Source organism: Typopeltis vanoorti, chromosome 1 (genome assembly GCF_054136105.1).
Source record: "Typopeltis vanoorti isolate ZY-2024b chromosome 1, IOZ_Tvanoo_1.0, whole genome shotgun sequence".
Taxonomy (NCBI): domain Eukaryota; kingdom Metazoa; phylum Arthropoda; class Arachnida; order Uropygi; family Thelyphonidae; genus Typopeltis; species Typopeltis vanoorti.
Genome location: NC_143549.1, coordinates 93,265,760 through 93,292,312, shown reverse-complemented (window position 1 = coordinate 93,292,312; position 26,553 = coordinate 93,265,760). Strand labels below are relative to the sequence as shown.

The window sequence follows — 26,553 nt, the reverse complement described above, 5'->3', positions numbered from 1 at the left end:
TGGTTAACAAGGGTGTTAGGACTAATTTTTTGCTTGGAGGGTTGTGAATGGGTGGAATGCGTTGCCAGAGGTGGTTGTGAATGCTTTGTGATTGAATTTAAGGAGAAGTATGACAGGTATTGTGTGAATAATTGTTAGTGTGTCAATATAGGGTCTCCTGCAATGAGTCTTTTGACACCATTATAATAATAATAATATGTGCTAAAAATGTACTTAATGTGTTCTAGGCCAGAGTTTGGAACCTTTGGGCATTGGAAGGCTGTTTATCACTTCAGATTCGACATACTTCATATATAATATATTTTGCTAAAATTATAAAGAGGTTATATGCATACAATATGAATGTCGATATCACAACATTAAAAACCTGTGAAAATTCAAGTATTTTATTTATTTACAAAAATATTAATTCAAGAATGGAGTTCTACAAATTAAAGATCACAACAATTATTAAAACACTTTATTTTATTATATTCTAGGAATACAAGCTTTATTTAAATTTATTTAACTAACTGGTACATAACTTAGTGACTTATTTGAGATTGTGTATTGCTGGATAAGAAGCAGATATTTGGTTTCAGCATTGTTGTCTTTAACTTCAGTTGGTCTTCCAGGTGAGAGTTCATAATTTGTGATCTCAAGCATGTCTTAATTTGAGTCGTGTGAAAAATGTTGATTCATGATAGTCGATCATGCTGAAACAAGACTGCATACATAGAGTATTTTGACACATTTTTGGATATTCAACAGCATTCTTTTGAGAGCTCAATCAGTTCCATTTGTAAATTTTCAGTTGCACTAGAGACATCAACCAGATGTTGGAAAGCTTATTTTAGTGTGAGATCATGTTTCTCAAAATCTTTAAACTTGTCATTGTATTCTTCGATCAATGAGTCTAAGACACTGCTGTATTCATTAATATCATAGTTTCTTAGTTTTATTAGTGCATCATTCTTCAACTGCCTTTGCCAGTTCAGCTAAAATGACAGGTTTGGAAAGAAGAGTTTTGAAAAAGAAAAAAATAAATAAACTTCTTCCTAAATGCTTACCTTTTAACTGCTGATTTTATATTCTATTGACATTGTCCCATGTGCTGAATTAATTTTGCAAAAAATTTATAAATAAATTCACTTAAAATTCTTACAAGTAAGAAGTCTGGACAGCATCATATACATTTGTTCACTCACAAAAATGGCAATAATAGTGTTTTATAAAATTTGCATAATCTGCAAGGGGTGTCCACTTGAGGGCACCAGTTTTTTCTGCACTCGAGTTAACTTGACCATAACAGTTAAAGGATTAAATATTCTGCCACATTTTATATATTGATTTAGTTTTGCCTTGAAGACAAACATTAGCTAATATTTAGCATTAAGACATAAAAATGCAGCATTTTTCTGCAGAAATCCTCTTTAGAAAATTCAAAGATTTATTTTGTTCCATGTAAATATTTAATTTGTATATAATTTATAATTGGATCTTATTCTTTAACTTTGCAAGCTCTCTAAAATTTTGAAATGTGCAAAAGTTTCAAAGCACAAGAACTGTGTATCTACCTTTTATAAAATAAAGATCTTTTAATTAAAAACAGTTAATCTTAACTTTTGAGAAATAGAAAAACACCCATGGCATAGTTGTAGCTATATTATGATAATGAAAAAAAAATTGAAGAAAAGAGTCTGAAAGAACTTGAATTTGACAATAAACCTCATTGAAAAGATGGTTAATAAATATATAATAAAGTCACTGCTTTTTTATATCAACTATAATAAGCTTTGTTTAATCCTTTATCCAATTGTGAGCAAACAAAGTTTACACCTGAAAGTATCTTCAGGACTTAGCTAAGGTGGTGCAACACCAAGGCAACTCGTGGCAAAGGTGGTGAAAGCTATCATCACTCCTATCTCAGTATCTCCCATAATGCAAAGCACATCTCCTTGCGGATATGTGTAATGCTATGCATTAAGGCAAGGGCCACTACCCAGACCGGTTTCGACCTTTATTGAGGTCTCGTCAGTGGGAGCCAGGCCCAGTAGTGGAGACACCAAGACAGAAGCAATGAGAGGTCATCCCCACCTATAGGAGTTGCCAAAAGGTGTACAACCTTATTATTAAATTACTCCGGATTCAGAGAAAGATGTTGGGAGTTTATTTTTCAACTTGGTTAGACTATAATAAGTTTAGTTTAATCCATTATCCAAGTGTGACCAAACAAAGTTTGTGCCTGAAAGTATCTTCAGGACTGAGCTAAGGTGGTACAACACCAATGCAACTCATGGCAAAGGTGGAGAAAGCTATCAAAGCACATCTCCTTGCGGATATGTGTAATGTTATGCATTAAGGCAAGAGCCGCTACCCAGACCAGTTTCGACCTTTATTGAGGTTTCGTCAGTGGGGGCTAGGCCCAGTAGTGGAGACACCAAGGCAGAAGCTGAGAGGTCATCCCCACCTATAGGAGTTGCCAAAGTTGCCCCAACTTTGCTACAAGTTGCACCACCTTAGCTCAGTCCTGAAGATACTTTCAGGTGCAAACTTTGTTTGCTCACACTTGGATAAAGGATTAAACTAAACTTATTATAGTCTAACCAAGTGAAAAATAAACTCTCAACATCTTTATATCAACTAGTTGAACAATGTTTGTATTTTGGCATTTAAAAAGCTACAAAATTGATTTCAGAGTTGATAGAGCAACAGATCTTTTGTCATTGTGTCAAAGTGTTTAATATTCTTGAGATATTCTAGTAATTGGTATTTTCTGAGAAATACTTGGTCTATCTATTGGTCTACTTTTTAACTTTACAAACTCTCAGTCACTTTCAAAACAATGAATTGTTTATGCCAACCGAACAATCTGTTTGGTTATATAAAATAACAATGAATATTTATAACATAAACAAAAATTAATTTTTAAGAAACACTAATTGCATACCTGATTTATATACACACATTTATATTTAAAACAGAGGAAGATGACAATTTTCACTTTTGCGTGTGCATAATCAGTAATTACTTTTTTTGCTTTAGGGGAGCAACTTTAAAGATATAATTTATTATGTTCATGATAATTTTTTAATGCTCAGTACCAACATGGTTTTCAGAGAATTTTATTGAGATTCAGATGATAAAGACAGTTGTTGTCTTTATCATCTGAATTTAGGTTTGTATTTCTTTCACAACTAAGAATGCTTTCAGTAATTTGTTTTTTTGTAGTATACTCTGAACATTCCATATTTATAAATGCCTACATAGTAAAAAAAAAAAAAAACATGTCACAGAGTATCTTTGTAAAACATTAGTCAGTTTTTGTGTTTCCCTAAGCTATGATGGAGTGATGATTGCACACAGCCAAGGGCGATTGCAACAACAACAAACCACCTAAGCAGGACAGATTTGTCATCTGGAATCCTAGATTCAATACATATTCCTCATAAGAAGAGCAACAAATAATAGAGAAATTTGGGAAAAAATCCAGAAAATGAAGGACAGATTCACTATATAATGGATGCACAGCTGCCAACACAACAGCAAATGCTGTTTGGTTGGCAACATCCACTTTTGGGGAGAGATTTGCTTAAACATCAATAGTTTCATCTTACTCCCACAAGCTCCTTGCCCAAAAATGCAAAGTAGAAAAAGTACAAATTCTGTTTTCTTCAAATGGTACTGAAGAATATAACAGGCCATTCATGAAAAAAGAAATAAAAACAGTTTTGCTTAAATGCTGCCTAGCTACTATTGACCAGATAACACCCATTATGTGATTTAAACATCTTTCACCATATGCCTAGGATCAATTATTGTACCTGTTTATGGATATTCTCTGAAAACCTTTTTTTTTCTCAATACCTGGCAAAAGGCTATTATTATTATTATTGCATTTCCTAAGCTAGGGAAGAATCCAAAATTGGCAGAGTTCAATTGCTCTTGACCAGCTAATCATGTAACATTCTGGAAGAAATAGTTGACTCATCTTTTCTGTAGAGAAACGACAGTTTCTTTTTTTCTCTAGAACACAATCTGGTGTAAAATCTCACATTCGTAATGATGTATCATGCTTGTTTTACCAGTTTTGTCTGAAGAAAAATATATTAAGAATTGTCATTGCTTATAAAACTGCCAGGTGATTAGTATATCCGCTCTCCAGTCAAAAGGCAGTGGGTTCGAATCCCGCCGTGGGCATGGATGTTTGTGATTGTGTGTGGAAATACTAGTAGTGGTGGTCAGCGGTAGATGGTATTGGTGTAGTTACGGTTAGTTGAAGTTGGTTGTGGAGTGGGTGCCCTCCCTCGATGAGTCTTTGGACTCCTTGGAGGTGTCATAATAATAATAAAACTTCTAAAGTTCGTTTTCTATGTAATAATTTTATTACAAAACTTTGGTTAATCAAATATGTGTCACATGAAGTCATCATGTCCCGATTTTAATGCATTTCCAAATATGGGAATTTCGAGAGACACACATGCATACTATATGAAGTCCTGGCCTATGTAAGCTCTTGCATCAGGAAGGAAAGTGTCTTGTTTTTTTTTTTTTTTTTTCTTCCCTCAGTTCACCGCCATGTGAAGTCTGTCTGCGTCAGGAGGTCAGCATAAGTCACCATGGAGAGCTCATCAGAGAAAGCATTCATTGAATGGCAGAGGCCACTACATTGCTGAAAATTTTGGAATTCCAAGGATGCAGAATATTGACAAAAAAAAAAAAGACAAAGAAAATGATGAGAAAGAAAGAACAGGCATACAGCCAGAAGGAAAGGAACATCATCGTGTAGGCAAAAGGAATCAATCTAAGACTGTACTTAATGAATGAAGTATATGAAATTCAACTCGTAAGTACTTATCAGGATATGTAAATACTTCCATAAATGCAAAATTCGCATTATGTGCTTTGTTCCGTGTTCTAGTGTAAATATTCACGATATAGTTGAATAGGTATTTTCTTCAAGAGTAAGTGAACTGCTCTATATAGGAAACTTAAGTTATTGTTAATCGAGTACACACTTAGCAAGTTTAATGTTTAGTGAATAGGAATGACTAATAAATTGTCCTAAGTTGGTTTAGTTTATAAAATAGGTTTAGTTCTCCTACAATTCTAAGACAGAATCACTTTTAATTCCATAATTGCATTCATGTTCACACGTGGATTGAAAAGTGTAAATAGATTTCTAGGTTCAATTAAATTAGGTTGTGAACAACAAATTGAGACTGATGCGTCAATGCACTAGTCCCAAAACTACGAACCTGCATATCTAACAAAAGAGGGGAAAGATAATTTTAATATACTAAGTAATAAGTTTAAGCCATTACTGATAAAAGGTAAAGGTCAGAGTTAATGGTGAATAATGTCTGTGATTCTTACAAACTCTCACTCAACGAGTAGTTTAACTGGCACAGTTCATAAATCAGATAAATTTGTTAAATTACAGAGTGTGAGCAAGCGTAAGAAAGCCTGAGCATAAAGTAACAGTTAAACATAACTAAAAGGTGCAGATAAGATAGACAAGATAAAGCAGACATTAACAAAATTTTGTTAATGTCTGCTTTATCTTATGTGAATTTTCCGTAAGTATTTACATATATTCATAAGTACTTATGATAAGTTAAACTTCATATAATTCATTCGTTCAGTACAGTCTTAAATTGATTCCTTTTTCTACACGATGATGTTCCTTTCCTTCTAGCTGTATGCTTTCTTTCTTTCTGCCATTTTCTTTGTCATCAATATTCTGTATTCTTGGAATTCCAAAATTTTTAGCAGCATGGCAGCCTCAGCTGTTCAACTTATGCTGACCTCTTAACGCAATAGGAATTGCGTTAAGAGGTCAGCATAAGTTGAACAGCATAAGTCAGCAAGACACTCTGGCGCAGACAGACTTCACATAGCGGTGGACTCAGAGAAGGAACTGGATTGAAAAAACCCCAAGACACTTTCCTTCCTGACACGAGAAATTACGTAGGCGAGGACTTCACGTAGTACACATGCATGTCTCTTGAAATTCTCATAGTGGAAATGCATTAGCATCAGGACATGATGACATCACACTTCATGCGACACATATTTGATTAACCAAAGTTTCGTGATAAAATTATTACATATAAAGGAACTGTAGAAGTATTACAAGCAATGGCAATTCTTAATATATTTTTTTCCAGACAAAACTTGTAAAATAAACGTGATACATCATTAAGCATGTGAGATTTTACAGTGTCTTCTGAATCTACAACTGATTATCTAGTCAGCTGAACCATTCATTCAAGATGCCTTGCTAAAATGCAAGCACTTAGTATTGGTTTTCTTTGATTGGGAGGGGGGGGGGGAAATCATACAACACTGCTTGGAGATTTGGAAGATTGTAAGACCTACACAATTTGCCTCAAGAACATTTTAAGCAAAAGAATCTTCAAAGTCTGAGTGGGAATCACTCTTCCGATTATATATATCCAAGAGGAGGGAGTCCCACATGGTTTGATTTCAAGTGACATCCCTTATGCAATCAAAATTAACTTGATAACTGAACAATTTCCTTCAAATATGAGTAATGCCTTCTATGTGAATGATTTTACCAGTCCTTATCCAAACCTAGAACTCAGACTAGCTTTAATCCCAATTTTACCTGAAGCCAAGTTCTTGGGGCTCCTATTTGACAAACTCACTTCAGTCCCTCGCATCAGTTGTGAGATAAGTTCCATAAAGCCATGAACATTTGTTGCACCTTATCTTTCACCTCTTAGAGTGCTGAAATTTTATTTCAGTGTTTCAAAGCAAAGTTTCAGCACTCTTAGAGTGCTGAAACTTTGCTTTGATTGTACAGGCACTGATTAGATCAAAACTTCATTATGGGTCCCAAATGTCCAGGGAGAAAAGTCTGCAATGGCTGGACCTCCATTCATTATCAAGCCATAAGAATCGCAACTGGAGCATTTTATTAAACTTCACCAATTCCTTGTCTGTACATCAAGGCAAATGAACCACCTTTGTCGCTTTGATGTCATTAGCTTTCTCTGTTATATACTATGAACATAATTCTTGTTGAGAGGCTTATACGCTGGTTAAACATGATAACTAATATTTAAAGAATTGACAGCATATACTAGAAATATAGATTAAATAAACTTTAATATATACTTTCCGATATTTCGGCGAACATCACGTTGCCATCTTCTTGGGAACTTACTACAAAGACACATGCACGCAAGTACTAATAACAGCAAATGAGACTGAAGCTAGGAAGCTAGCATTTTCCTAAAGTCCTGATGGTGCCCCCTGGCGGGCTGTATTGGTAGTTCTTGGCCTTTGGGCTGAAGTTCTGATAAAAGTTTCCCAAATTTGGGGCAGTCTCATGCATCCAAATTTGTTGAGGTTTGGCATGTTCCTAAGGGCCGAGGCTGATTCCATGAATAGTCTTTCATACTTGAACTTGCTGCGGTGTATTACTGTGGCTTTCTTCCATCTTATTCTGTGGAGAGTATCCAGAGCGTGGTCTGCAAGCCCAGAGTGGCTGTACTGGTGAAATAGGATGTAATCCTTGTGTTCTGAGATTCTGATATTTGCTGTCCTGCCTGTTTGGTCAAAGTAGGACAGTTTACAGCTGCAAGGGACCTGGTATACACCAGGTAGGTCTAGGGGAAGTGGTTGGTCTTTGGTGGAGCGGATAAGGGATGCCAGTTTTCTATGTGGTCTGTAACAAGCGGTCAAGTCATGTTTTTTTAAGATTTTATTGATTTTTTCCGAGGTGCCTCGGATGTAGGGAATGATGATGGATTTAGAGTAATCTTTTTTGTGAAGGGGAGCCTTTTTTTTTGGCCTTCAGCCCAAAGGCCAAGAACTACCAATATAGCCCGCCAGGGGGCACCATCAGGACTTTAGGAAAACGCTAGCTTCCTAGCTTCAGTCTCATTTGCTGTTACTTGTGTGCTCGTGTCTTTGTAGTAAGTTCCCAAGAAGATGGCAACGTGATGTTCACCGAAATATCGGAAAGTATATATTAAAGTTTATTTAATCTATATTTCTAGTATACGCTGTCAATTCCTTAAATATTAGTTATCGTACTATGAACATAAAATCCCTGCCACACCACCATCCTATGTAGCCAACTCTTTTTTTGTCCACAGTGGAAGAATCTGTGTAACAAGTCGTCAGGCTGCCATGTGACTCTTGGTTTGCAAATAGAAGCTCTCACAAGCTCTAGACATTGGGGCAGACATTGCACTGGTGCCAATAAATGTTGTTATTATTACATGACACCTATTATTATTATCCAAGGAGTCCAGAGATTCATCAAGGGAAGGCACCTACTCTACAACTCTCCGTCTCCACCACTCAATCCACCAACTACAGTGAACCACAACTACCATCATCTCTACACCGATGCCATCTACTGCCCATCACCACCACTAGTATTTTCACAGATAATCACAAACATTCATGCCCATGCCTGGATTTGAACCCACAGCCTTTTGGCTGGAGAGCAGATATGCTAACGACTCGGCCAACCAGGCCGGCTTCAATATATACTTCCACTTTCTTCAGACTATCCGGCATTGCACCTGCCTGCTGTCTACTAACAGCTACAGCTCTTTCATGCACATAGAAGGAAATACTCTGATTTTGTGCCTGTCTGCACAGATGATTCAAAACTAAGGAATCTAGTAGGATTTTCTACTCTTTACAGACAGAATAATAACTGTTTAAATCCAATTAGAATGTAAAAACTTTGCTGCTGAGCCAAATGTGATAGAGCTTACATTAAAATACATGAGATTTCATTGCTGTCAAAAGGTACATAATATATTCAGATTCATTAAGTTCTCTAAAGGCAATAATATGGCTAGGGTTACAGAAACATCCAGGGCTCTCTCTTGAATTTAACATATCCTCTATCAATTATGGAAGCTATACTTGGACACACTTTTGTTGGATTCCAAGACAAATTGGGATTAAGGGAAACAAGATTGCAGTGGGGATCAAGCTTCCACCATCTGCATGTATCATGTACTGATTACTAGCAGATTATCAGATAGAAATTTTTATCATAGGCAGTCATCATAGAACGGAGAAACACCAGTCCAGTAATAATCTCCATCAGATCAAGCCTGAAATCAAAGTGGCAGTCTAGTCTACAAAGGGACCATAAAGAAGTTGTACTAACTTGATTGCATGTGATTCCTAATGCACATAACATGCCTATGTGCAAGTTGTGTGACACCAGACTAACCATTGTTCATATTTTAATTGCCTGCCCTCATTTCATCAAAAATGATAGCTGGTGTATTAAAAAAATATAATTTATAAGTTGATTATCATTGATGGTAACAGTTTCAAAAAGACTTCTGAAAAATTTGGAATGATAAAGTAATTTGTTTTTGAAAAAATTTTAATTTAAAAAAACTTACAGGTTAGGTTTTGTTTTTAATAAACATAAATTGTGATCACAATGCTAATATTTTGCTAAAGCATATTCATCATATTCCTCCATGCACTGTTCGCATTTTGCAGTATTGTATTATACAGTGACGCACTGTTGAGATTTAGATTCTCAGTATCTAGAGGAATAAAAAAAAAAGAAAACAAGTATTGAGATAGTTTAAATGTATTTGCATATTAAAGATAAATGCAGAATTGCTTTTAACAGCAGTACATTTAAAAGTAATAATAAAAAATACCAAAATTATATACAGTAATACATTGCCTAGCAAAAGCTGTACTGTTTATAACATATTGCAATGTATTATAGTGTAATGTATTCCAAACAGTTGAACCGAACACAAGTTTTTATTTGGAAAAATTGTATTTTTCCAAATAAAACTTGTTTGCATAGTTTTTCTTCATCCTCTGTGTAATCTTTCATGCTTATCTTTGTAACATCAAATTGGAATTTGGAATGCTTACTGAGCTTTAATGCTTTTTTCAATGTTAGGATTGGCATTCCTAAGAAAATCAGAAGCATTTTTTCCAATAAAAGTCAAAAGCACATTTAATTAGAATTCTTTTGTGAGCCTTTCAGCAACAGTTTCATCTGATTTATCTTTCTCTTCCTATTTTGTTCAAGTGTGAACCATTTACATTTGTTTGGTTCACCAACTTTGTTGCATTTCCTCTTCCCACTCATAATTGCCAATAAAAGGATACTTGTGTGTGTAATATAAAAAAAATAATAATAATAAATTGTAGAGCGACTGCATATGCTAAATCACTATGGTACTGTTTTAGTAGGGTCAGAATGTCATGCTATACACTACCATACTGCTGTTAAAAATTATAAACTGTGCTGTAGCAAAACTTGCACTGTTCCAAACCACACTATGCAAGGTATTGTTATAGTACCAAAAAAAATCTAAAAAAACAAAACGTTTACCAGTTGATATTATTTGAATGAATACAATAATTTTAATGTGATTTTAAAGGAAAAAAAAGCATAACTACATGTTATTAATTAATATCATTCTCTTGTATAATTCTGAAGGTTACCATTTACCATCATAATAAAATAAAGAATAAAAACTTGGTCTGTTATTTGTCTTGTCTCTGACTAAATCAGTCCTGCTATGTTACTCATCTAAAGCATTCTAAGTACATCCTCCAACCTATATATCTTGGTCTTCCTATAGGGTTTTTCCGCTATATTTTTTTTCAAATACTTCTTTGTTAAACTTTCATCTTACTTCAGAATAAATTATTAACAATGGAAGACCGATATGAGTTATTTATTTAGAATTTTTGCCTAAGTATCAAGGGCATCATCAGTATAATATTCAAATACTGAACCAAGTACAAGCATACATAATTGAAGAATCAACAATGCAAATGTAGCAGTTATGTCATTTCACAAAGGTTCTTTTAGAAAATTATTCCAAGACTTCTCTGGAGATGTTAAGGTTTTTAGTCGCTTTACATGTCAGAATAAATTTTACTAACAAATAGACAGTACAGCATGGGTAGTCCTCTTTCTCCTACCCTGGCAGATTACTTTATGAAACATTTTGAACAATGGCTGCTCCATATCATCCAACCTAAGCCCTAAAAAGTTTGATACAAATACATAAAATGATATCAGCAGTTTACCAAGATTCTTTATCTTTATCCATACTTCTGGAATTTGCATTAGAGGCTTTATGGAATGATGATATTTTTTACCAAAAAGCTATAAAACAATTATCCTCTTAAGCTTGTAGTAGATGCTACTGATTTCTCTTCACACACCTGTCCACTTAAATATTATCCAAACAATTAAGTGAAATCTCTTACCCTCCACCTCACTAATTGTACTTACATAAAAAAATTCTGATTTTTAAGCCTTGATGAAAAATTTAATTGTTAATAATTCTGATATGTTGGTCAGTTTTGACATACCTCACTGTTTACCAGTATTCTCTTGAATGGCACTGTAATACTTTTAAAAAATATTTTTCTGTCTGATATCAGATCTCTTATCCTTTGCCATTTATTCTAGTTACTTCTCTTTGAATAACAAAATTACAAACAGATGGGGGGGGGGTATATCTGTGGGTTCTCCACCTGCTCTGCCAATTTATTTTTCATGCAATTTCTGAAAAGTGCACTCTTGACTCAGTCCCTCTTAAGCCTTTTCTAACTTAAGATACACAGATGTATTCTTTATTTGACCTCATGACCTACGCGCGCGCACACACACACACACACACACACACACACACACACACACACACTACTCTTTCCTCCTTCACCTTAATAGTCTGTATTCAAGAATCTGTTTGAACAGTAGTCTAGCCTTTATATAATAGAACACCTTAGTAACACACTTTCCTAATAACCCTCCTTTTACAGTGTATATACAAAAATTTACTCACACAGGCAAATATGTTCACAAACATTCTCATCATTTGCCCCTCCCTCTCTCTCTCTCAACAGTGTGGTATTATATAAACTAACTAATATAACCAACAATCTTTGTTCCATTTGAGGCTTCTCTTACACTAAACTCAATCATATATGCCACAATTTTCTATCCAGCTGCTATAATTCCCACAGAATCAACAAAATACTTAACTGTCAATTTTTAGGGAATATCTACAAGAATAACAAAATACTTAGTATTTCATATCTCTTCACAGTAAAACTCCAAACTTCATAGAACAAGTGTTTTCCCTCTTTCATTCCTTTGCTGCTATACTGTGGAAACACCCTTCCCTCCCTTGTGTTTCCCAAGGAATACACCCTTCAAATCCAACGTGAACAATTTCCTCCTCATTTCCCCCTATATTGACATGATTCCTCAACTGTTTGTCTTATAGTGAAAATGTGATCCTGACACCCTCTGTCCTGAATCCAGCTTGTTCATGTATCCCTTTTGCAATTGTTCTTATCTTCTTCTCAAGTATATTTGCATAAGCCTTACTTGGAAACATTCAATAGGGATATTACTCTGGAATTCACATTGTTTTAACTCACTTGTTATAGATACACATTGTTGAGAGCTCTAGTGGAATCATTTACTCCAACTGATGTTCTTCATTTGGATTTTTTATGATTTTTTTTTTTTACCTGAAGTATTGATACATCTCCTAATTGCATTCACCATGTTTATTACCATCCTGTCACTGCTTGTTTCATTTACCAGTCTTTCAAAGTATTACTCCAGCCGTCCAGATTCTTTTCAGTTTTCATGGTACTTTTATGTGTGATTTCTTTTTAGTACTCTTGCTTCTAATTCTAATCTTTTTTCAATAGCCTCCAGAACATTCTTTCCACCTTCCTGATATTTTTTTTTATATTCATACCAAAGTCTTGCCACATGTTTCTTTAGGACAGGTGGTCAATATAATATTGTTAGGGGTCAATAGAAAAATATAAGACATCATTGTACGGATAATATTTAATTCAGTTAACTTGGATTACCTCCGTCCTGAATGACAACGCAATTAAGAGTGAATCGTGGGAACAGTGACATGAATAGGACCTATAAGATGGAGCAAGGTCATGAAAATAGTTATGGAGGCCAATCAAGTATACCAAAATGACGTATTTACCAATAAACGGATGTCGGTGGTTCTGGTGCGGCGGGAGTGAGATTGCAATATGTGCTCGGTTGCTTATTTACTTATACTTACACGTATTCGATCCCAGTCTCATTTTTGCACATCGACATACAAGTGAGCATTAATGTTCTAAAATTCATCAACATACATGTTATAATTCAATTGTTATTCATTCACGAACTAAACTTATCTATGTTGAAGAGTTGAACAGGGCTGGTAGTTTTGTACATCCTATAGAAATACGTGAGTAGGTATATTATTTAGACTTATTACTTTTGCTTACTGACTTCAATTTTAATTATTTTGTTACAACCTGAAGATTGTAACATAATCTTCAGAATTTAGAATCTGAAGCTGCCACAATGGCAGCTTCAGATTCTAAAAAGAAATGCAGACAATATTCATTAGAATATTTAAAACTTGGGTTTATTGCTTCATTAAGAAAGCCAACATTGCTAATCTTGTCAAGAGTCACAAAGCACACCCTTCACATGGACAACGTTAGTAAATTATATACTAAGTTAATAAAAGTCTTATTTTCATATATATATATATATATAAGGAAGATTGTATTATTGTTATTTTGTTATCTAAATTAAATTTTATATTTTATATATTATTTATCCCTCCTATTAAATATGTAATGTTAAGAAAGACGTCAAAAACAAAAACGTATCCCTTTGACTTTAAGCCAATATAATAATATATACTATATTATACATACAATAAATACTGTAACTATAAAATGAACAATCTAAAAACTCACATAAGCGTCTTTTTTGCTTGTCCTATTATAATTGCCTAATAGTAAAATAGAGGAGGGTTGATAAAAAGTCAAGAAACTCTTGAAAGGGTCGACGGTCAAAGAAGTTTGACGACCCCTGCTCTAGGAGCACACACTGACTTGCTATGAATTTTTGATAAAATTTTTTCTTTTCCATGACTACTAAACAAATTAGTAGACAAACAAAGATAAATTTACTACATGCTGCTGAAGCAATCCGTGTAACTTCAGTGTCTGCTGTTGAGCCTCCCAAGTTCGTATTTTCAACCTCTTTCATTTTTTTTTCTTTTTTTAAGTGTATTTATATATTTGAGTTTATAGTTCCCCTGAAAGTTTCTTGGCTTTGATTCTTTTTTAAAACTTTTTATCCTGTTTAAAATTAAATGATCACTTCCTATTTCAAATCTGCTGTATACTCTTGTGTCCTTAAGTAGTGTGAGATATCCCTATCAACAATAAGATTATGTTTGAATATGTATTTATGTTCATGAGCGTGTTCGAACATGGTGTTAGTAATTATTATTCACTTCCTTGAACAGAAATCCAGCAGATACTTACCATTATTATTACTGTGGATTGGAAAGAAGCAGGTACTTCATCACAAACCCTTTTGAAAAATTCTGTATCCACAGATTTGTCAATTACTATATCATCCTCTGACAAAGAAAGTTTCACTTACACCAATTACCTGTGGGCATACTGACTCGATGAATTCAATCATAGTTAACACAGACAAAATGAAACTTATTTCTGGCTTTGCTTCAAAGCCCCATACCAGCAATACTATGTGCAGCATTGCTAAGCTATGAAATGGTATCAGATGTGAAAGGAGTTCACTATGCCTTATTGGTATGGTAGCTCCATTTCATACCTTCAGTAATAGGTTATTGAAAACTAACTATGCAGAATACAGTTTAGTTATGGATAATATGACCTGTAACTAGTGGTGTGCCACAAGGATCTGTTCTTGGACCACTACTGTTTAATTTGTTCATTAATGATATAGGAAAGGATCTGAGAGGAACAGTTCATTTGTTTGCAGATGATGCAAAGTTGGGTAGGGCAATAGTGAATGCAGATGATGTCAAAATTTTGCAGGATGATTTGGATAGATTGGAGGTCTGGGTTAAGGAGAATAGATGTCAATTTAATGTGGCAAAATGTAAGGTTATACATTTTGGGGTGAAAAGATTAGCAGCAGTTTACTACATTGGTGGAACTGTACTCCAGGAAATTGATGAGGCGAGAGATTTAGGAGTGTTGGTGGATAAGGAGTTGAAGTTTAGGGGGCACATTGCAAAAGTGGCCAAATCAGCTCATCAAATCACTTGATTGCCGAAGAATACTTTGACGAGCAGAGACAAGCATGTTATTGTTCCTCTGTATCGAGCCTTGATAAGACCCCATCTCAACTACTGTGCCCAGATTTGGTCACCTAGGTTTCTTCTTGATGGGGAGGAGGTTGAGAGGATCCAGAGGCGAGTGACCAAGATGATAGCAGTTCTGTGGAATGAACCTTATTAGAACAGGTTAAGGATTTGTGAGTTGCAGAAATTGGTTGATAGGTGGAGGAGGGGTGATATGATTGAGACATTCAAATTACTGAAGGGTTTCTATAAGATTAATTCAGAAGATATTTTTGAGAAAATATCCCTAGTCCTCCCACCACCAGGGCTGGTGGTGGGAGGACTAGGGGGCATCCATGGAAGCTGGGCAAGAGTGTGGTTAGTAAAGGTATTAGAGCTGGGTTCTTTACTTTTAGAGTGGTAAATGAGTGGAATAAGCTGCCAGAGTCTGTAGTGGGTGCTGTGACGGTGAATAAGTTTAAGGCAGGGTATGATAGATACTGTGTGAATGTCGAATAGTTGTGATGAACATGATTTTGGGCCTCACTCGATGAGTCTAAGGACTCCCTGGAGTTGCCTGTAATAATAATAATATCACTGAAGGGGAAACTAAAAATTTTATGACATTCTAAATCTATGATTATACATACCAAAAAAAATTCTCTTTAACTGGAATAAAGTATCTCCCTCATCAGACCCGTGCAAAGGTTACAAGACCTGTAGTATCAGTGACATGGGGGTGAGATGAAAGAAGGAATCTGTTACATGTTACCTGAATAGCCAAAGATTTTCCCAGGGGCTATAGCCAGCAGAAGTAGATGGGATGAAAAAAGAGGAAAAGTTTGATTTGTTTGGAACTGGACAGTAAATTGATAACTGACTGCAGCTGTTCTTGTTATTAGTTTTGGAAGAAAGAGGAATGATGGTAGCAAGTTCTGCAAATTTTTACTATTTAAGTAACATTCACCAGAGTTCAGTTGGTGTTTTCAGGAGTGTCTGACCAAACCTTTAAGGTCCTAATAGTTATCATTTAGATGAAATCAGTGAAAGCTTTATTGAAAGCATGGGAAAAGAAGGGTTAAGTCATCTGACTTCTATTAATAACAAACCCCTTTAGACAGAAATAATTGCATTAAAAAAAAAAATTGAAAAAAAAAGCAAGAGTAAAACCAGAATAAAAAATAAAAACTAATTTTAATAGTATAAACAGCAGTTCTGGACATCAAAAGAAAAAAAAAATTTATTCACACAGCCCTTCTGTTAATAAAGGCTATCAGTTTGTGGAAAAATAAACATCTGCTTATTTATACTTGTTGATGTGAAAGATAAATACAGGAAAAAAAAATAAGTACCTGGCCTACAAGATAATTAGGGAAGATCCTGAACAATATAAGAAAAACCATACTATTCTTGTATCTGAACATAATTAATCTTTGTTGGCAAGTGTTTAGTGACACTACTTAAACAGAAAAATTGCATTTAACAGTGTCGTTAATATATAATGTGGTGAAGAAACATTATCTTCTTTTCAGCATCTTTTATACGTTGTATATATATATATATATATATATATATAAAAGCAAAATATCCATAGTTTTGTTTACTGTAAAAGGTAAAAATGTTGACTGGGAAGCCAGTTATGTATGATGCTTGAATAGGAACTCCTAAACAGCAAAAGCTATAACTACCAAATCTAGCATTATTATTTGGTGCATCATCATCATAGCAGGTCACTCCACAATCTAATCAATTCTCTGCTGCCCTTTAACTGCATTCTTGTGTGTTAACCTGAGTTTCTGAGAGAAAAAAACTCTAACATTACCTGAACAGTAAGTACTAGGACAACTAAATCCAATGTTGTTGATTAGATTTTAGCAGTATAGAGGCAAACACAGATTGATAAGAAAATAACTATTTATTAACTTAAATGCTAATATTTCACTGGTATTATATCCAGCATCTTCAGAGCACACAAACACAGTTTGTTACAGTAGCGAGACCACTGCGATACGGTGTAACAGTGGAACTAGTATGAGTAATTGTAGCGTGCAACACAAAGACTAAAGTCCTAATTAGGTGCCATCTAAATTTAAAAAAAAAAAAAATTAGGGCTTTAGTCCTAATTTTTTAATGCCTAATTAGGACTTTAGTCTTTGTGTTGTACGCTACAATTACTCGTACTAGTCCTACTCTTACACCATATTGTGGTGGTTTCGCTACTGTAATAAACTGTGTTTGTGTGGTCTGAAGATGCTGGATATAATACCAGCGAAATATTAGCATTTAAGTTAATAAATAGTTATTTTCTTATCAATCTGTGTTTGCATCTATATTGTTAAAATCTAATCAACACATAAGCCTTCCTACACAATTAACTAAATCCAATATATAGTTTCCTTCATCATAATTTAAAAGTTTCCTTTTATAACTTTTGTGTTATTTTCTTCACGAAAAAATAAATGTAGACAGGTTACATAATATCTTGGAGTTTGAGGAGACTTGGTGTCTCATATTTATGGTCTATACTTCCTTCCCTCTTCTGTTTTTTTCTGATACATCTTAATTTAGAGCAATTTGCTTTTAACTGTTTAACTATCCTCATAGCTCTATCTATGCTTCCATTTCTCACCCATGATTTCTGTTAAAGCACTCAAGAAGGGCTGAGATGGTATAATTTCAAGGACATTTATTAAATTTGCTATAACAAACCTTGTATCTGTATAATAATGTGATGGTAGAAATATGCCCATTGAGTTCACTCTCATATAACCAACAAACTTTGCACCAAATCACCACACAAATTCATTGTATTAAAAAAAAAAAGTGATGAATTGGATATAAATTTAGTCTTAGCAAGTGAAAAATACTCCTAATGCCTTTATTTATTTTACCTGTTTGTGGTGGTATTCTTGTGTACGTTGTAGTACCAAAGTTTGTAACAAGCCATGATCGATTACAGTCACTGGTTGGAGTTTTCTTGAGCAATGCAACTTCAAGAACTGTTTCATTATTTGCTCCACAGATATGACATTGAGCTAGCAAGGAGAAAAAAAAGTAATAATCAGAAAGTTTTCCTATTCTACAAGTAACAAATATTGAAATGCATTATATACAATACTGTTTAACATCCATTCTTTTAATGGATACCTTATTTCCTGTGGAAAAAGAAGAAAGTGCACATTTTTGTATTAATTTCGTTGCATGCAAATTGCATATAATTAGTTATCTGAATGTGTATATACTAGAGATGAAAACAACATTAGCTAACTACATATATACATAAATTTTTGCTTAGTATTGTAGAAAGTATTTTTCATAATTTAAATTAAACTTGCCAAGAAATTATATTCCTGCTTAGTCCTTTATCCAAGTGTAAGTAAACAAAGTTTACTTAAGTATCTTCACAACTATGACTTCATTAATTGTAATATCCCATAATGTCTGAAAAACACATCTTTTCAGACATGTATAATGCTATGCAATATGGAAAAGGCTGCTACTCAGACATTTATTGAGGTCTTATCAGTGGGAGCATAAGAACATTATTAGATATTGTGAAGAGGAAAAGTGTCAATGGGAGAATAGTGTGTGTGCTGCCTCGTTTTGACAATTACGAGTTAAGTAGACGAGCAATGATAATGAATGATATGATTTCAAGAATGTGCAGAAAAAGAGGTCTGGAGTTTGTTAATGTTTGGAGTGTGTTTGAAGGAAAAAGGCAGTTGTATGCTAGAGATGGACTGCATCTTAACATGGAAGGACATAAGCGATTGAAGAAGTTATTGTTTTCTGAACAGGTTGAAGTTATTGGGCAGGGAAACTAATATTGAAAAGGTTGAGTGTAAGAGAGAGAAACTTTAGCACTGATTGTGTATTTATTGATCCTTATAGGCTGAATAAATTGCAGAAGAGAGGGGATAAAAATCGGCATAGGACTACGGTAGTTAGTGACTTATATATCAGTTCTAAAGCCGGTACAAGATCTAGAGGGAATCTGCAATTTTTGTATACCAATGCTAGAAGCATTCGAAATAAGAGAGAAGAATTTATGGCATTAGTCAGTGAAATCTCACCAAAAGTTGTAGGCATTAGTGAAACTTGGCTGTCAGCAGAAGATGTGGTCACTGGAATTGAATGTGATGGGTACACTATTTTCAGGGAGGATAGAGAAGATAGAACAGGGGGAGGAGTACTGTTGATGATAGCTGATGTGTTGCAGCCAAAGAAAGTAGTATATCATGATGATAGACATGTGAATAAGAGTTCATTTGAGGCAGTCTGGTGCGAAATAGCGACCAACGCAACCAAATATACAGTTGGATGCTGCTATAGGCCAGGGAGTACGGGGGGAGATATTGAATTCATGCATCAGCAACTTAGTGCAATGAGTGAAGGCTTGGTGATTATTATGGGGGATTTTAATTACGGTGATATCAATTGGAAGGAGGAAATATCACGTAGCAAAAAGGAAATGGAATTCATACATCTTCTATGAGATAATTACTTGAAACAGCACGTAACTGAAGGGACACATGGTGTGAGAGTGTTGGACCTGGTTATTGGTTCAGAGGTTATATGCATAAGTAAGGTGTCCTCGTTACCTCCAGTTGGTGAAAGCGATCATGTGGTATTGACTTGGGAGGTTGCAAAATCTGGATTTTTCTATTAAGAAGGGGTATGTACGGAACTACAGGTTAGGCAATTATAACAAGCTTCGGAGTGAGCTTGCAGCCATCCCATGGCAGAACATATTGCAAGGGAAAGACGTTAGCAGTGCTTGGGATAAAATCAGCGGGTATCTGAGGAAAGCAATATCAGATTGTGTCCCCATGGTTAGGAGGTCAAACAAGGCAGGCATTAGATGGATGAGCAGTAGTATCAAGCTTGAACTGCAAAAAAAGAAAATGTTATGGAGAATTTACAAGGAGAAAGGCGATCAGGACACCCATGAGCAGTACAAGGCTCAAGCTAGGAAAGTTACCAGCATAGTAAGAAAAGCTAAATCAGATTATGAGAAGACCTTAGCCAAAGAGATCAAGGGTAATCCCAAAGAGTTCTTCCGCTATGTGGCAAGTAAGAGGAAGAATGACTTCGGAAGGATAACCTTAGTGGGTGCTGATGGTATTGAGGTGACAAAATCAGATGTAATAGTCGAGTTACTGAGTGATCACTTTTCAAAAGTCTATCACCCAAGTGAGGATATCTCTATACCTACAGCAATACCTAATGTGAGAATTGAAGCTAAAGAATCAGAGGTATTAAATATATTGCAAAACTTAAATGCAAACACTGCGGTAGGCTTAGATGGAATATCAGCTCGGGTGTTGCGTGAATGTGCAAATGAATTGTCAACCCCTCTCACCTGGATATTTAACTTAAGTTTGAACTCTGGTATGGTCCCTAGGGAGTGGAAGTTAGGCAAAGTGGTTCCTTTGCATAAGGGTGGCTCTAAAACTGCGGTATTGAATTACAGACCAATCACCATCTCAGGAGTAGTGGTAAAAGTATTGGAAAAGTTGGTTAAAGACAAAATTCAAGAATGGGTGGATCAGGATATGATACTCTATAGAGGCCAACATGGTTTTGTTAAAGGTAGATCCTGCCTTAGCAATCTATTAACTATTCATAATAGAATAACATCTGAGTTGGACAAAGGAACTGGCTACACAGTGGTACTTCTGGATTTTGCTAAGGCTTTTGACAGGATACCCCATAGAACACTGTTACGCAAATTGGAGCAGATGGGAATGGATATTAAATTGGTGATATGGATAGGAGAATGGCTCAGGGAGAGATACCATAAGGTGGTGTATGGAGGAGCCGAGTCCAGAATGAGGCAGGTGACCAGTGGTGTGCCTCAGGGCTCTGTGCTTGGGCCAATGTTGTTTAATTTGTATATAAATGATATAGGAAACGGCTTAAAGGGAGATATTCAGTTGTTTGCTGATGATGCAAAGTTGTGTAGTGCAATAAAAAATCAAGCTGATGTTGAAAGTTTGCAGGAGGATTTAAATAAGCTGGTAAAATGGGCAAAAGAAAATGGATGTCAGTTCAATGTGGAAAAGTGTAAAGTCATGCATTTTGGGATTAAAAGATTACCAGCTGTGTACTACATCGATGGAAAGGTACTCCAAGAGATTGATGAGGCTAGGGACTTAGGGGTATTGGTAGATAGGGAGATGAAGTTCAGAGGACACATTGCTAAGGTGTCCAAGATTGCACATAGGATTACTTGGTTGTTGAGGAACACACTGACATCCAGAGATAAAGAGGTTATTATTCCCCTTTATAAAGCATTGATACTTCCACATTTGGATTACTGTGCTCAGGTCTGGTCACCTGGATTCCTTGGAGATGAGGAGGCTGTGGAGAGGGTTCAGAGAAGAGTGACCAAGTTGGTGAGTGATATAAAAAATGCTCCCTACATTGATAGATTGAGAGCTTGTGGATTGCAGAGATTGGTTGATAGGCGAAGAAGAGGGGATATGATAGAAACATTCAAATTACTAAAAGGTTTTTATAGGATTGATGCAGGGGAAATGTTTCAGCTGTGTGAAAGTGATGGAAGAACAAGAGGTCATCTCTGGAAATTAAAGAAGAGTGTGGTTAACAAAGGTGTCAGAACAAGGTTTTTTGCCTGGAGGGTGGTGAATGAGTAGAATTCATTGCCTGACTTAGTTGTGAGCTCTTCGTCTGTAAATGAATTCAAGAAGAGATATGACAGATATTGTTTTGCTAGTTTGGGTCTCCCGCGATGAGTCTACTGACTCCATGGAGATACCCGTAATAATAATAATAATAAAAAGCATACACACATTAAGAGATAAAGGTTGAGGTAATGCATAGCATTATACACATCTAAAAGGATGTATACTTTGCACTATGGGAGACTAAGGCAATTAACATAGTCATTAATCTCTATATAAAAGTAGCCTAGTCATGAAGATACTTCATGGGGCAAACTTGGTTTGCTTATACTGGGATAAAAAAGGATGAAATAAGATTTTTCTTGGGAAGTGTGACTTGCTTAGTATTTTTTTTTTTTAAATATTGAACAGAGCACTGTTATGTTAAAGATACCAAGCAATTTTATAAGCTAGGTTTAATCCTTTTTCCCAAGTAGGCAAACAGCCAAGTCAGTCAAGTTTGCGCCTGAACGTAGTTCAAGTCTGAGGCAACTCGTAAAGTTCGAAACGACATTTGCCTCTGACTTGAACTATGTTCAGGCGCAAACTTGACTTACTTGTCTGTTTGCCTACTTGGGAAAAAGGATTAAAACCTAGCTTATAAAATTGCTTGGTATCTTTAACATAGTATATACCCAAGGAAAAAAATTTCTACACACTGTTATGTTATAGATCATGAAATCCTTTTGTGGAGTTGATATAAACTAGAAATCTTCAACTTCAAGAATGCCTTGTCTCTGAATAATCCTAAAATCATCCAAAAATAATATGAAGTTTAAAGAAGATGGTAGTTTGCTGAGCAAGCTACTAATAGGGGGGAGCTGAAAAGTTCTGATATACCTAGAACAAAAATGATATTAAAGCAACTGATATAACCATAAACACAAGAAAGAAGATATCTTAAAATCCTTTAACCCCCTTGTTTCATTAAATTGTAATAATTCATTTTTTATGATATATAAGAAGACTGGGTAACCAAAGAAACAAACTCACTGATTCACAAGTGCAATAAAATAAAAAGCAAAGTAAAAACCCAAGATTCCCTTCAATATAAAAATTAACTAAAGCAATTAAACACAGAGGTATAAGAGGTATATGAAGCTCTCTCAAAAGATAAAGAAGCCTACATCCAGAACGTCTGTCGAGAGCTAGAAAACTCAAAAATAGCACAAAACAAGAGAAACTTACAAAATGGCAAAGTCCCTGAGCACAGCAGAAAGAAAACCCAGAGTATTGAGAATCAAGAAAAAAGATGGAACCTCGTTTGAAAACAAGGCCGAAGAACTTGACGAATGAAAGGTACACTTCCAAACACACCAACCCCAAACATCGATTTCATCTCGAAAACCATAGTACTGGAAACTCTTCACATCAACTGTGACGATTTCACCATGCAGGAGTTCACAGTGGCCCTCGAACAACAAAAAGCAGGAAAATCACCAGGAGCAGATGGCATCACAGTTGAGGCTTTAAAGCACTGCTCTACAGATGTCAAAGAACAACTTCTATACATTTATAACTTTGCACTTTCCTCTGGGAAAGTTCCTGAACAGTGAAAAGAGGGTCTAATAATACAAATTCCAAAAAAGGGTAACCTGAACTCCTCTCTACTCCACTAAAAATCTACAATAGAATGATATTAAATAGAATTGAACCATATAACTCCATTACTTTGTACAAACCAGGCTGGATTCCTCAAAAAGTGTGGTACTCTAGAGCACATTCACTGCATCAGAAGACTAATAGAAGGTTCAAAGGACAAGAATCTACATTGGTTTTGAACTTTATTGACTTTACTAAAGCATATGATTCTGTTGACAGGGAACGACTATGGGAAATGCTCACACTTTATGGCATTCCACCTAAACTTATCAGGGATATCAAGCCACAGTACTAGTTAACGGAGACAAAACAGACAGTTTTCCCATCACCACAGGAGTCCTACAGGGAGATACTCTGGCCCCATATCTCTTCATCATAGTGATTGACTATATTTTTAAGTTAATGCAAGTTAAATCTGGAATCCTTATCAAAGACCCATATATACAGATGCACCTTGAAGACCTGATGAGCTTTGTAGATGATATAGTCCTCATTGACTCCAACATTACAGATGCCCAAAACCACCTCAACAGCCTTAGGAGAACTGCAGAAATATTTGGACTAAAAATAAACTCCCAAAGAATAAAGATATTAAAACATCAGATAGATGGGCAAATCTATATGAATCAAAATGATCACCTTGAAAAAGTAGAGGACTTTGTATACCTTTAAGGAGTCTGAAATCACACATTTCAGACTCCTTAACAGACATTAAAACAAGAAAACAGAAAGCACTGCAGTTCCACAGAAGTCTTAATAAAGTATGGAAGTTGAGCCTCATCTTAAAGTAGACGAAGCTTCTTCTTTACAAGTGCATCAGCCAGTCTATCTTTCTGTACAGATCTCAGACTGGAACATCTCAATAAAAGCAGCAACCAATATTATATTATAAATAGCTTTGGAACTACTTGTCTAAGAAATATCCTGGATTACTCCTGGGAAGACTACATTCCCAACTCTACTATATTAGATGAAACCGATCAAGATCCTCTAGTCAGCACTGTTCAAAGAAACCAAATAAAATGGCTCGGCCACCAACTCAGACATTCACCCTCTGTACCCTTTGATGCTATGGTCTTCTACACCTCTACAGAATAGAAAAAGAGGCAAACCCCAAACTCAATATTGGAAATACATCAGCAATATTCTCCCCGTTTCCCCCCAACTCTCTGTCAATTAGCATATGACAGAGAAGCCTGGTTTTCCTTCACGTCATAACCTCCAAGTCCTATCTTAGTGTACACAGACTACTTATTTGTTTTGATTGGTTTCCCTATTTATAATTGTAAAATTATAAATAAATGATAAGAAGACATGTCAGAGGTTTTGAAGAAATTCAAAGACACAAAGGTTCATGCTACAAAAAAAGTCTGCAACTGCTGATCATCAAATTTGGTGTGAGACTTAGGAGATTGTGCCCCAGTATGTCCAACAGTTGCCAGATGGGTGGCTAAGTTTAAAACTGGGCAACATCCTGAGACAACAGATGCCCCAGGTCAGGAAGGCGTTTCACATCAATTGCACCTGAAAACATCGATGCAGTACATGCCATGATCCTTAATGATAGAAATACCAGCCAAAAACATTGCAAAGAATTTTGGGGGTTATCTAGGGAACGAGTTGGGGTCATTATCCATCAACATGCTAGAAGCTCTCAGCAAAATGGATCATTTTGAAATATCAGGTGCAGATTTTTTGGTTCGTATTGTGACTGTTGATGAAACATAGCTTCATCACTGTGACCCAGAGACCAAACGACAGTCAGTGGAGTGGAGACACAAAGATTATTCAGTCTTCTGGGATATGGATGGTGTAATCCTTACCAAGTACCTCAAAAAAAAAAAAAAGGTGAAACTGTTACAGCAGCAGTTTATTCAATAGCTCTGAAGGAATTGAAGAAGGTACTGAAGGGGAAAAAAAAGCCATTGGAAAGTGAGTGGAGGCATGTTGCTTTTGCAGGACAATGCACCTGCTTACACTGCTCATGAAACCCAACAGGCAATACACAACGTGAATTTTCAGTGTCTGCCTCACCCACCTTATTTGCCAGACCTGGCCCCCATCTATTTCCTATTCCCAAATTTAAAGAAACATTCAAACAAAATTTTCCTTTGTTCCTTACAAAGGAAACACTTTTTTCGCACACCCTTGTATCTTATGGTCTACCTTCTGTTCTTTGCAATTAAGTCGGCTACTCCCTTTCCTTTTGCTGATAGTTTCCTCTCTTTGGATTTCCCCCAAAACCCTGGAATATCTTACTTATATTCCAGGATTTTTCTGCTTAATTTACTTTCTTCCTCTTGTACATAATTTGCTGTTCTTCGGTAGGATTAGGATAACCTTGTGAATTTCATTGCTACCTAAACAGTCCTGTCTTGTTACTTGCAAGAAAAATCTCACTGAACTTCCTCCCTTATCCTTAATAATATGCAAATCTTCAAACAGCTCTGATTTCTTTTCTTGGGTTGCCTTATGCCTCTACCCTCTTGTGGCATAAATACATCTAGACACTGTTTCTTTAGTCCCCAAAAATATTGTGCATTTTTTCACTACTTCTCGCCTGTATTACTGCTTACCTTTTGGGATGGACTAAAACTTCCTGAAGAATACCTAATACTATCCAGAAGAGAACAGTCCAGTTAATTGATGATCCCTCTCTCATGGATTCTATCTGCTCGTTCTGTTGCCTTGTCTCCTCTCTAGGTATTTCCATGGATAATGTTCTGCTGAGCTGTCCATTACTCTTCTTTCTTTTAAAACTGTAAGAACATGAGCTGTTACTAACTTCTCTTCATCCTCTTTCATTCCATATACCAATGTGCTTTGGCCAGTTCTCCTGTCTTCTTCAAATACTAGTAACTTTCAGCGAAAATATATATATATATATATATATATAAATAAATAAAGGCATGCTAACTCTATAGTTAATCCAATGTACAGAACACCATTGCCATATGTTAAAGGATGTTTTGAATGTATTGTTAAGTCTAAAAAAATTCAGTGTGTAAGTACCACATACCTATTAATAAAAGCCTTATCTCTTAATGATAAGCCAACACCATTTGTGCTGTTTATCTTACTTTGGCCAGACTGATTCATTAGCAGAGACAAGAGTTACAGAACAC

The 26,553-nt window shown here is 35.5% G+C and overlaps 2 protein-coding genes across 4 annotated transcripts in view; one reads left to right on the top strand and one right to left on the bottom strand.

The window, feature by feature from the left end:
• PIG-U (phosphatidylinositol glycan anchor biosynthesis class U) overlaps positions 1–26,553 on the top strand; it is a 276,485-nt gene that overhangs the window by 198,577 nt on the left and 51,355 nt on the right. The gene's annotated exons all lie outside the window — the stretch shown is intronic.
• LOC150110210 (uncharacterized) overlaps positions 448–26,553 on the bottom strand; it is an 88,509-nt gene continuing 62,403 nt past the window's right edge. The window contains exons 8-10 of one of the 2 annotated variants that reach the window (XR_016548866.1): positions 18,032–18,175; positions 9,390–9,539; positions 448–977 (exon numbers count right to left, since the gene is read on the bottom strand). Coding sequence is in view for 1 of the 2 variants with exons in the window: in XM_090398405.1 (XP_090254531.1) it covers positions 9,445–9,539; positions 18,032–18,175 (239 nt within the window). In the remaining variant the exon portion in view is untranslated. Of the gene's footprint in view, positions 978–9,352; positions 9,540–18,031; positions 18,176–26,553 lie in introns of those variants that run through there. The other variant, XM_090398405.1, reaches the window with a different exon arrangement.